A 12,238-nucleotide genomic window follows, 5' to 3' on the forward strand; every position below is an offset into this window, starting at 1 on the left:
AAAATGAGCATGTCTTGCTTCCATAGTTAAGGAAATTCCTAACAGTTTTTCGAAAACCAGCAAACGCTAGGAGCTGGATCTCTGGGCTGCAGCCTGACTGGTGCCAGCCCTCGCCACAGAGGAGGCAGGCAGGGTGTGTGAAGGGGTGTGCCTCTCCTAGGTGATCAGGTTGAGGACCTGAGGCAGACCTCCTGGTTCCCTCTCTTCCCTATCAGCACCGGTGCAGGCTGCAGGCACAGTGATGCTCAGAGCAGTGTCTTCACTGCAAACTGTGCTTGGAGGCTGTGCTCCACTGTGGAGCTAAACAGGGGTCGCAGCGCAGGGCCAGCATGCACCCCAGCTCTGTCTCCTCTCCTGCGGGCCCCTGAGGAAGGCAGCTCGCCCTCCCCGCAGCTCGGGGTCATCCCGGGGTTGCTGGTCTGCTTGGTGCTCAGGTGAGAGTCTGCCTTTCCGCTGCGATCCGGACAGCCTGGAGGTGAGCACGCGCTGGGCCCTGGACCGCGAGCAGCGGGAGAAGTATGAGCTGGTGGCCGCGTGCACGGTTCGCGTGGGCGCGCGCGAGGAGGAGGTGATGGTGCCCTTCCCCGTGACCGTGTACGACGAGGACGACTCTGCGCCCACCTTCCTCGGGGGCGTCGACAGCGCCAGCGCCGTGGTGGAGTTCAAGCGGAAGGAGGTGCCTATGCGTTTGTCTGGTGCTCGTCTAGTGTCTGTCGTCTCTCTGTTGGGCATCTGGGTCCCTCCATTCGTCATTTGTTCCTTGGTCTATTCAGCTGTCCATCTAGCCATCCAGTCATGTGGCTGACCACTCTAGTTATTCGTCTTTCATTTGTCCATCAGTCTGTCTGTCGGGGTTTTGTTGGTTTCCAGGACAGCTGAGGAGGAGAGAGGACCAGCCCCACTGGCACCGAGCTGATCCCTGCCCCGGGAGGAGGGTGAGGGGAGGGGCTGGGGTGCCTGTGGGGTTGGGAGTAGGGGTGCCCAGCCTCTGAGTCACCCGGCAGGGCTCACATCAGAGGGGCGCAACTGTGCTGCTGCACAGGCGGGGCGCGCTGCCCCGAGGAGACGGAGAGGACATCTGCAGGAGGGCGTTCCCTTCTTCGGGCTGTCGGCCCCTCAAGGGAGGGCCAGTGAGTTCAGGGAAGGTACCCCGGAGTGGAGGAAGACAGGCCAGTGGACCTGACAGGGATGTCCCTGCGCCGCCCCGCCCATCGGGTCCCGTCTTCCTCTGGCCCGCGCAGGCGGAGCGTGACTGCCACCTGCTGGGCCCTGGGCTCTCCTGCAGCCGGCAGGCTGGCGGGGGCAAGGGGAGGGTCGGAGTCGGATATGCAGTGGTTGCCTGCTTCTCTGGGCACCCCGGCAGCAGGTTTGGTGGATGGATGGGCAGGAGGAAAGCACATGGCGTAGGGAAATGTCTCATGAGCCTTGCAGGGCAACTCCATGGTGACACTGTGGAGCCTGGTCAGTAGTGAGAGCAGAAATGACCTGTGACTTTACTCAGAAAGCCCCTCATGACCCCCATCCAGCCTGGGGTACAGAAGAAGCTTTAGGAGAGACACTGGTGGACACTGTGCTTAGGTCCCAGCTCTGTCGTCTTTCACTCCATGACACTGAGCTAACTTATCCACTGTGCGGGGCCCAGCTTCCTCGAAGGAGTGTGGGGGTGACCACTCTGCACTGTGGGGACCTGAATGAGGTCTTCCACAGAGCACCAGGGCGTCTGTTCTAACCAATAATCATGGGAAGTCTGGAGATGCCATCGCACCTGTTGGAAAGGTGAGGTGCAGTGGCCCAGGAAGGGTGACCAGCATGCTGGCTGGGGGCCCCTTGCAGCTCGAATCCTGGTCAGTCTGACCCTGGAGCCAGCTCTGACCGCACACACGTGATCAACCTGTGGGGCACGTGCCCTCCTATGGGCTCTGGCTTTCGGGGCCCTGACTGGCCCCCGTATTCTTTGCAGGGCACAGTGGTAGCCACGTTACGTGTCTTCGATGCAGACGTGGTGCCAGCCTCCGGGGAGCTCCTGAGACGGTACACGAACACGCTGCTCTCTGGGGACCCCAAGGCCCTCCGGACCTTCCGAGTGGAGCACGCGCCCAATGAGACCTTGGCCCAGGCCAACGGCAGCTTTGTGAGGGCAACCGTGCATGACTACAGTAAGAGGGGAGCAGTGTGGCCTGACACGGCCCCCTGGGGAACTGGCAGCCCACTCTCCGTGGGCAGGGCAGCACCCTGCACACGTAAACACCTATCCTGGCCCTCTCAGCCCAGGTGGCCATCCCTTCCAACCCTCTTCCCAGCCTTTGTCTCTGCTGGGCTCACCTTGGCCACCTTGGTGGGTGTTTACAGGCCGTCCTTTCTCCCTGAACTGCCCCAAGCCCGAGGCCGACCGTGGCAGGACCCAACCACACTACCCTGTGCTGACCACACCAGGGCTCACTGCAACACCTATCTCCCTCTGGCCCCTGGCACCAGCTGTGCCACCTCCTAGGTGCCCAAGTGCTCAGGGATCCTTGACCCCCCACCAGCAACTCTCTGCTAACAGGAATTGATGTCCAGTAGCAGCTCTGTGCCCTCAAATTGGAGGGTTCTGGGATGACTATCCCGTCTGGCTTCTGAAACGTGCCCACCCTCAGGCCTAAGCACCATGTGCCCCCAGGGCTCACCTGCAGGATGGGGTGTCCTCATCAGTTGCCAAACCCCGCCTCCCTCGCCTGCCCTCCTGCCTGTGTTTTGTAGGATCACCTTGCAAATATGCCCCTTGTGCTTGGATCCTTGTTTGGGGGCCTGCTTCTGGGGAACCCAGGACCACTGGTGCCTATACCCCTTTCTGCCTGGCCTGATCCTGTTTCCCGTCTTCTCCTTCCTCACCAAGCCTCTGATGACCTCTGTTCTGTGCGAGGGAAAATGTCATCCTTGCCCCTGCACACTCACTCTATGCCATGTGCTCCCAGAGATCCTCGCCTCCTTTGTGCTCCACTAAATGGGGATCTTAGCCTTGGCACATGGTGACTGCTCAGGAGTGGGAAGCTCCCGGGTGCTTGAGGCCTGTGGAATCTGAGGGTCCACAGGAGGCTGGTGCTGTTGCAACAAGTGCTCAGGGGCCAGGACAGTCTTCCTAGGATCTTGAAGGTGGTGATGGTGGTGGTGGTGGTGGGTCTTTACCTGTGTGTGCTTGCCCCCGACACGCATCTTCCTTATACACAGGCGCACACACACACACACCTCGCTGAGGTTACCTCCCAGCTGAGGAGGGTCTTCTGGGCTCAGCTCAGCACAGTGACTCATGTTTAAAATAGTTCAACCTTAGTGCCTCCTGCCAGGTCTGTTGTCTGTGTACCATGTGGGTAGAAGTACCTGTTGACACACATATGCCCATGTGTCCAGGGAATGCTTTGCAGGGGAGATGTGCAGCAGCGTGGGGCAGTGGTCTCCACCCTCGGCAGGGCCCCTGCCCATCATCACATGTCTCCACCCGCAGAGCTGGTTCTCAACCGGAGCCTCCCCATCTCGGAGAGCTGGGCTGTGCAGCTGGCCGTGCTGGTCAACGACTCAGACTTCCAGGGCCCAGGGGAGGGTGTCGTCCTCCTCCACTTCAACGTGTCCGTGCTGCCCGTCAGCCTGCGCCTGCCCAGCGCCTACTCCTTCTCCGTGAGCAGGCGGGCCCACCGCTTCGCCCAGGTGAGCCCCTGGCCTCTTGCCAACCTGGGGAGGGGAATAGAGGAGCAGGGACCCCCAGGATGGGGGTCACATGGGGGACATATGTGGACACTCCCTCCCTGAGTACAAAGAGTGTCCCTGGGGAGCAACAGGCACAGAGCCAGGGAGGCTAAGGCTGTGGGAGAATGGAGCAGTCGTGAGAGGGGCTGGGGGGCTTTGTGGGCCCCTCTTTGGCCTCTCCCTTCTCAGCATTTTTACATTTTTTACTAATGAAAGAGCAGTGCCAGGTAAATCTGTGCCAACTTGAAAAGATGTTCCTGAGGGTGAATGAAGTGGGAAAAAGTACTTTGCAGAAGTATTGGTCTCAGGTGGCTCCATATGTTCAAAACCAAGTCTTCGTTGCCGGAAATTTCCAAGTGTGCAAACACAGGCCTTAGTGGAGACCTCTGCAGGGAAAGCGGAAAAGGCAATGGCACCCCACTCCAGTACTCTTGCCTGGAAAATCCCATGGATGGAGGAGCCTGGTGGGCTGCAGTCCATGGGGTCGATAGAGTCGGATACAACTGAGCGACTTCACTTTCACTTTTCACTTTCATGCACTGGAGAAGGAAATGGCAACCCACTCCAGTGTTCTTGCCTGGAGAATCACAGGGACGGGGGAGCCTGGTGGGCTGCCGTCTATGGGGTCGCACAGAGTCGGACATGACTGAAGCGACTTAGCAGCAGCATCAGGGAAAGACAGGGAGTGCTTCTACTTTCTTCTTTCCTGCAAGTCTGCTTGCTAGAGCTTATTTTGCATTTGTCATCAGAAAATAGTGATTAATAGTAGGGGGAAAAAAGGAAAAGTAGTAAGAATTCGTCAGAAGGGTATAAGGGATAGACAGGAGCGATCTCGTTTCCTCATATCAGCCAGTGTTTAACGTTTTGGTGCAGTTCTGTCTAGAATGTTTCTCTGAAGCACTTTTTAAAGTTTACTTGCAGTTACGGGAAGCATATGACTTAACATACTGCATTCTCCTAATCGCATAGCTGTGGCTATGTCTCCTTTAGAATGTCCCATTTAGGGTCATCTCCTACATAGGACAGCGGCTCTGCCAGTTTCTGTGGGTGGTTCCCATGCCCTCTCCGCTCCTGGCAGTCACTCAGGACCCAGCACAAGAAGAGTCCCACTCTTGGGCACAGCCAGACTCCCCACTTGCCACTCCTGCCAGGCCTTTCCTGGAGGTAGAGGGCAAGGGTGGTGAGAGGTGATGAAGCAGAGGAGCCTGAGGGGTGTCCAGGGGGGCTGAGGTGGGCACAGGCATTGCCAGGCAGAGCCAGGCAGTGGGGAGGGTGATGAGGGCTGAGTGGGAGTGGCATCTGGGAGGGCAGGCCCTGCCAACCTCTGCGATGCCCCCCAGCCCTGCCCACTAAGTCTTTCCCTGAGCCTGGACTCAGGAGGGTGCAGGGACCTGAGTCCCATCCCGGCCTTACACACACTGCAGTCTCTCACCAGCCTCCCCGCCCCCCCCCCCCCCCCCCCCCGCTTAGTATTCATGATTATAAATTGAAGGTGGTGACTTCAGGCAATCTTGAGGATCACAGGAGAAAGTGGAAGTGAACCTGCTGTGTACAAGGAAGTGCTCGGAGCCCAGGAGGTGGTTTTGTTGTCGTATCAGGAGTGGGCTTGGTGGAGCCTGGCTCTGCCCTGGGCCTGAGCAAGGGCCTGTGGCTGCAGGCAGGGGGCCCTGTGCCTGCCTCCAGTCCCCCAGCCCTCAGCCCTGACTAGTCAGAGCTTCTGATCTCAAGCCCCAGCAACCCTAACTCCAACTTGGGTGGTGAGGGAGGGAAAAGGAGAGTTCCAGGCCCCAGTGACCACTGCGGCCATGAGGCATCCCTAGAGAAGTATCCTTTCTCTCCCAGGGGTTCCGGCCCAAGTCTTAGGAGGCTGCGGGTCCTGGGTGGGACAGTAACCCTGCTGTGTGAACTGTGGCCCAAGTGCCGTGCTCTGACTGACCAGGCAGGTGACCCGGACAGGACACTAAGGATGGACCCTAGTGGTCCCCAGAGCACGACGGGCCTGCCCAGAGGAGAGGGAGGTGTGTGGGAGGCATCCAGGCTGCCTTTGTGCTCGAATGAGGAAGCAAGTGAGGGGTGAGCCGGGCAAGCCGGCAAGCGCCTCCCTGGAGGGCCAGTCCCTAAACCAAAGCCCGGAACCCTGTGTTCTTTCCACCTCCGCCTCCCAGGAACAGGAGTGAAGGGTGGTGTCATGGCCTGGGCAGGGCCAGGCCAGGCAGGCAGATGGGTCTAAAGACTCCAGGGGCCTGGAGGATGGGGAGATTGGGGGCCGCCATCTCTGGGCTGAGTGGGAAACTGTCCTGGGACTCAAGCTGGCACGGAGCCCCTCCAGCCACTGTCCCAGGTGGTCCAGCCACCCGGCTAAGGGTTCCCTGATCCCATGCCTAGATCGGGAAAGTCTGCGTGGAAAACTGCCAGGAGTTCAGCGGCATCCAAGTGCAGTACAGGCTGCAGCCCTCCAGCGCCAACTGCAGCGCCCTGGGGATGGTCACCTCGGCTGAGGACACCTCGGGGACCCTGTTCGTGAATGACATAGAGGCCCTGCAGCGGCCCGAGTGTGCCCAGCTCCAGTACACGGTGGTGGCCGCCGAGAAACCAACCCGCCAGCAAGCCCAGGCCCCGCTGCTCGTTAGCGTGGAAGGGATATGTGAGTGCCCGGGCTGCGGGAAGGGTCGGGGTGGACGGGGTGTGGCAGAGCCTCGGGCTGTCCCTGTAGAAGGGTGCGGTCCTGTACCCCGTCACTGACTGGTGGGCTTCCTTGAGCCTCCTTCTCTGTAAGATGAGAAAACAGCGTCCAGCTGTGCTGGGAGGATGACGGGGGGAGGTGTGACACAGTTTAGTTCAGAGTGACAGCGTTGTGGGTGGCCCCTGCTGCCCATCGCGTCTGTCAGCAGGTCCTACCTGTGCACTCGTTTTAGGGCTGCCAGGTACGATATAGGATTCGGGTGGAGTGTGAATTTCAGGTAAACAACAAGCAATTTTTGTGGTGTAAGTACGTCTCATGTAGCCTTTGCAGTATGTTAGAAGACAAACTCCCCTATGTCCCTGTGATGTTAGGGCCGTGTTTACACAAAGCAGATATTCACTGTTCTCTGAAGTTCAAGTTTAACTGGGTGTCCTGTGTGTCCCTGGCTGAGTCTGGCCACCTCCCATCCCCACTCCATACTCAGCCCCCTAGCTGCCCCGCTGTGTGACTGCGATGCCACCCCTCCCCCAGCAGCCCCCTCACTACCCCGCGGCCCCAGAGTTTAGTGACTGCCTCCCCTCTGGGCTCAACTCGTGGGGACAGCTCAGCCAGTGCTGCCTGCACCCATGGGTGCCCGTGGCAGGCTGGCCCCCTGTGACTGCTTTCTGCCACCCCTAGACGTGCCTGAGGAGCCTGGCTGCCCCCTGTCCTGCGCGGTCAGCAAGAGGCGGCCCGAATGTGAGGAATGCGGCGGCCTGGGCTCTCTAACGGGCAGGTGCGAGTGGAGACAGGGAGACGGCAAAGGTAGGCCCTGGGCAGAGCCAGGCGGTGGGGAGCGTGATGAGGGCTGAGTGGGAGTGGGGTCTGTGCGTGCGGGCCCTGCCAGCCTCTGCGACACCTCCCACCCCTGCCCATCGAGTCTTCCCCTGTGCTCGGTCCCTGCCGTGGCTCCTGATGCCGAGAGACGATGGTCACAAGCGCAGGGAGCAGGGAACTTTCCAACTGTTTATCACCGATGGAATCACAGGCGCCTGAGCCTGAACTCGCTCTAGACTTGAGAAGGTTGGGGCCAAAGTTGAGATGTGTGTGTTTTCTTTTTACTTTATTCTAAAATTCTGAATTTCTGTATTGGTGCCCAAACCAGATGGTAATTAATATGAGTATATCCATTTCTCTACCCATGTACACATAGATACACATGCAGTTGTGAATGTGAAAGTTAAAGTGTTAGTCGCTCACTCGTGTCTGACTCTTTGCGACTCCGTGGACTACAGCCCGCCAGGCTCCTCTGTCCATGGAATTTTCTGACAAGAATGCTGGAGTGGTAGCCAGTTCCTTCTCCAGGGATCGTCCCAAGCCAGACAGAGATTGAACCCAGGTCTCCAGCATTGCAGGCAGACTCTTTACTATCTGAGCCACTGTATTCACCCAATGCCTTCTTTTTTTGAACTTTTTATGTTATATTGGAGCATAGTTCATGAAGAATGTTGTGTTAGTTTCCAGTCTACAGCACAGTGATTCAGTTATACATACACATGTATATATTCTTTTTCAAATTTTTTTTCCATTGAGGCTTTTTTTAGAATATTGAGCAGAGTTCCATGTGCCATACAGTAGGTTCTTTTTGGTTATTTTAAATATAGCATGTGTACATGTATATCCCAAACTCCCTGACTATCCCTTCTCCCCACTCTTCCCCCCATTCACCCAATGCTTTTAGACACATAGTTCACAGACCCTTTTCGAAGATCTCTTGGTAATATTACTGTGCGTCCAAGAAGTGGAGGAATTAAGGTAGGCTACACTGTTGACATGTCATTTGTAGTTGGCTTTACTTCATGAAAACACAAACCTTAAAATAATTCAAAATATCCAAAATGGTCTTCAGAGAGGCTGTACCCGGGAGGTCCCAGTCCAGGGGACGTGGACCCAAATAGGAGGGACCTGAGCAGGCTTGGGTGTGGACAGTGGCTGGCTGCCAGCTGGGTCCGCCAATCAGAGGGTTCCACCCACACTGCGGCCTAGAGAGGGTCCCAGCCTCGTCTGGTCTCCCTGGCACAGCTCTGGGACTGCCTGGCTCCTCCGGCCCTCACCATCCTGGCTGCCCTGCACCTCAGGCATGCCCCGCTGGTGGGGCTCTGTGTGTGGTTCTTCTTTGCTCAGATCTCAGTTTGCTTTTCCTTGTAGGGGATGGGGTGGGGTACAGGGTTGACCTGGAAGGCCCTGGGGTGCGACCCTCCTGGCTCTGCAGTCCGAACAGGGCAGCTGCTCCCTTGTGGTCATACCTGCCCGCTCTGTGTTGTAGGGATCACCAGGAACTTCTCCACCTGCTCCCCCAGCATCAGGACCTGCCCCGATGGCCACTGTGACGCCGTGGAGAGCAGAGACCCCAACATCTGCCCCCAGGACTGCCTCCGTAAGCAACCTGAGGAGTCTGCACCATGAGCCTGAGCGAGCAGGAGCCTGGATGGGTGGGGAGTAACGACTCTCACCTGCACTTCAGCCAGACCAGCCGAGTTCCTGGGTTTTGAGTGCAGAACCCTTTCCTAACATTTTGTTTGAATAAAGGCGCTCCTCCCCCAAAACTAGAGCTTGCCGGCTTGACCCACATTCTCCAGTGTTTCCCTGGCCAACTCCTGTCCATGACTCCCTGTCCCTTGTTTTGCTGACTCCCAGCTGCCCCCACTACCCCTTTTCTGCTTCTGAAAAGTAACCAAGTGTGGACCTTGGCCAGGGCCCAGGGCAGCCTGCAGGTTCCTCCTCTCGCCCAATGCGGCCAGGGAGCTGGTTTGGAGGCCCATCATGCTGCGACTGGGGCTTCCCAGATGGCACTAGTGGTAAAGAAACCCACCTGCCAATGCAGGAGATGCGCGGGTTTGATCCCTGGATCGGTAAGATCCCCTGAAGAAGGGCCTGGTGACCCACTCCAGTATTTCTGCCTGGAGAATCTCATGGACAGAGGAGCTTGGTGGGCTACAGTCCATAGTGTTGCAAAGAGTTGACATGACTGAAGCAACTTAGCACACATGCATGCATGCTGAGGCTCCTGCCCAGGGTGACCCAGACTTCTGAGCTCACTGTGCTTCCTGGGCCTGAGAGTGCTGACATCAGGTGGGAAGGGGCCTCTCATGACCCTGTCTGGTGGTCCTGGCTGGCCAGGTCCCCCTGGAGGCTGAGAGTGGGCTGCTGAGTGGGTGATGTCTGTCCTCAGGGGGCGGCAGCATCATTGGTGGGCACGAGCCTGGGGAGCGCCGGGGGATTAAAGCTGGCTTCGGTATCTGCAACTGCTTCCCTGAGGAGAAGAAGTGCTTCTGCGAGCCAGAGGACAGCCAGGGTGCGTTGGGGGAGGCGGGGGGCACAGCTGGCTGGGATCCTCATGCCTCCCTGAGCCTCCAGGGAGCGAGGGAGAAGATTGCAGGAAGGAAGAGATACCTAGGAGAACTTCTCCTTCCCTGGGGTCTTGGTTCCCCCATGTGTGCAGACAAGGAGCTGGCTCAGGGCTACTAAGACCGCCTTGTGGCTTGAAGTTCCTTTTTTTTTTTTTCGCAAGGCTTGTGGGATCTTAGTTCCCCAACCAAGGATTGAATCTTGGCCACGGCAGTGAAAGCTCCCTGTGCTAACCGCTGGACCACCAAAGAATTCGGCCTCAAGTTCTATAATAAAGATTGGACTGAAAAATTAGTTCTTCCACCAAATAACTCAGCATCTCCTCAGACTGTCCCTGTGTAAAGCCTTTTCTGGGCCTGTGGCATTGGCCAGCTGGGTCCCCCCTCCCAGCAGCTTCCAGGTGCTTCTTCTAGAACAGGGGGGCCCCACTGAACACATGGGGAGCTTTTCTGGCATTTGAGTGATCATTGCACAGCCCAGATCCTGGGCTACTTGTCTTTCCTCTCCACTATATATCGAACATAAAGAAAATACAGACGATATTAGGAGCGCAGGAGAAGAGCTTCTCCTCCCACCCCCAGAGCCCCTGGGCCTCTGGCTTCAGTGCAGCATTCCAGGGTCGGGGGTGGTGGGGTGCAGGGGTGCACAACCTCTGGTGTGTGACCTCAGGCAGGCTGCTTATGAGTGCTCATTCCTTCCAGAAAAGGGCAATAACAGTCTCCTGTAGCAAAAACATACGAACAGTACCTGCCATGGGTCCGGAGGGTTGGCAGGCAGCTCACAGTCAGTCACAGCAGCCACTTCCTGGCTGTCACAGGTGTGGCTCTGTTGGGAGTTGGGGGTCCCTCTCCCGGGGTGTCTTCTCTCACGGCCCCCGCCTGCCCGCAGACTCCCTGTGTGATGAGCTCTGCCGCACAGTGATCACGGCGGCCGTGCTCTTCTCCTTCATCGTGTCTGTGCTGCTGTCCACGTTCTGCATCCACCGCTACCACAAGAACGCCCACAAGCCGCCCATTGCCTCGGCCGAGATGACCTTCCGCCGGCCCGCCCAAGCCTTCCCGGTCAGCTACTCCTCGTCTGGCGCCCGCCGGCCCTCTCTGGACTCCATGGAGAACCAGGTCTCGGTGGACACCTTCAAGATCCCGGTGAGGTTCTCCAGGTGGCAGCAGGGCCAGGGAGGCAGCCCTTCCAGGGAGCCCTGTGGGTATCCTCTGGTCTAGGGCAGCTGGGGAAGGAATGGCGGGGACAGAGGGTGCAGGGCCCCCGGGGCTATTGCACCCTTGCCCGCTGGGAGGACCCTGTGAGCTTCCAGTCATCCTCTACCTCCACCGTGCTGCCTTTCAGGGAGGGCAGAAGGCAGGGGTGGGGCAGAGAGTGTGAAGCAGGGTGGAGAAGGATGGGTGCTGATTTAAATGAGTGAGATCTGGGCCATTAGGCTCCAAGAAAAGGGCAGGCCACTCTGTACCCTCCTGAGATCGCTCCTGCGTAGGCCCCAAGTGCTAGAGGACGAAGTCTGGGGGGAGGCCCTGAGAAGGAGTGTGAGTTTTATTATCAGAGGGTAGGACCGCCCTAGGGCTGGAGGCCACTGTTCTGCCTTCATTTCCACAGGTCGCTCTGTTGGGGAGCCTGTTGGGTAGGAGCCCCGTGATGAAACACTGTCCCTACCCAGGCGAGAGAGACTGGCAGGTGGGGGGCTTGGCCATGGCGGCAGCAGCCGGGAGGGGAGTCTGTCTGTGGCTTGGAGAGTGGGGGCGCTGAGAGGCCTCTCAGGCATCTGCGGGGGAGCCTGGCCCCAGGACTCAGTGACTGGCCTGCCAAGTGGGGAGAGTCAGCCCAAGCCTCCTCCTCCAGGGCATGGTCTGGGCCTGCAGTCAGTGCAGGAGCCTCAGACACCACCTCCTGCCCGACCAGGCCGCTCCTCTGCCTGTCTGCCCTCCAGTGTGCTTGCTGAGGAGACTGAAATGCTACGGGGACTGGGGGCTGCTGAGTGATTGGAACCGGCAAAGTCAGGAGGGAGGCCCCTGAGGCCACCACATCTGGGGATGGCCCTCGTGGCCCAGGGACGAGCCATTTGATTCCCTTATATGCCCTGGCAGTTTGTGCTGAGATGCACAATGAGAGCGGTTCTTCTGTTGGGGGGCCACGGACCATTTTCGGCCTCCAGCCCAGAGTGCAGAGAAGCCAGAGCTGGGCCTGAGGCCCAGGGGCCACACTGACCAGCTCTGAGGTCTTAGACACATTACTCGACCCTTTGGCCTTAGTTGTGTTTTACATAAAGTGGGGAGGACACTTTGGGTTTTTAGCACTTTTAAAGAGAAACAAATCCATGATATCCCCTCTTAGCCCAGTCTCTGCGTGCAGTCAGCTGTTATCCAGTGCAGTGTGGACACCAGGGCGGTGGTGACTGTGTTGTCACCTTTGAGCCTGACTCTGGGTTCTTGGTGGGGG

At 58.2% G+C, this 12,238-nt stretch overlaps 1 protein-coding gene across 2 annotated transcripts in view; it reads left to right on the forward strand.

Annotated features, from left to right (window-relative positions):
- RET (ret proto-oncogene) overlaps window positions 1-12,238 on the forward strand; it is a 57,077-nt gene that overhangs the window by 28,478 nt on the left and 16,361 nt on the right. For both annotated transcript variants that reach the window (NM_001191483.1, XM_024986652.2), the window contains 8 exon segments: window positions 435-676; window positions 1,961-2,156; window positions 3,482-3,681; window positions 6,106-6,364; window positions 7,082-7,207; window positions 8,709-8,819; window positions 9,615-9,737; window positions 10,679-10,935. In NM_001191483.1, coding sequence (NP_001178412.1) covers window positions 435-676; window positions 1,961-2,156; window positions 3,482-3,681; window positions 6,106-6,364; window positions 7,082-7,207; window positions 8,709-8,819; window positions 9,615-9,737; window positions 10,679-10,935 — 1,514 coding nt within the window.

Source organism: Bos taurus, chromosome 28 (assembly GCF_002263795.3).
Source record: "Bos taurus isolate L1 Dominette 01449 registration number 42190680 breed Hereford chromosome 28, ARS-UCD2.0, whole genome shotgun sequence".
NCBI classification, from domain to species: Eukaryota; Metazoa; Chordata; class Mammalia; order Artiodactyla; family Bovidae; genus Bos; species Bos taurus.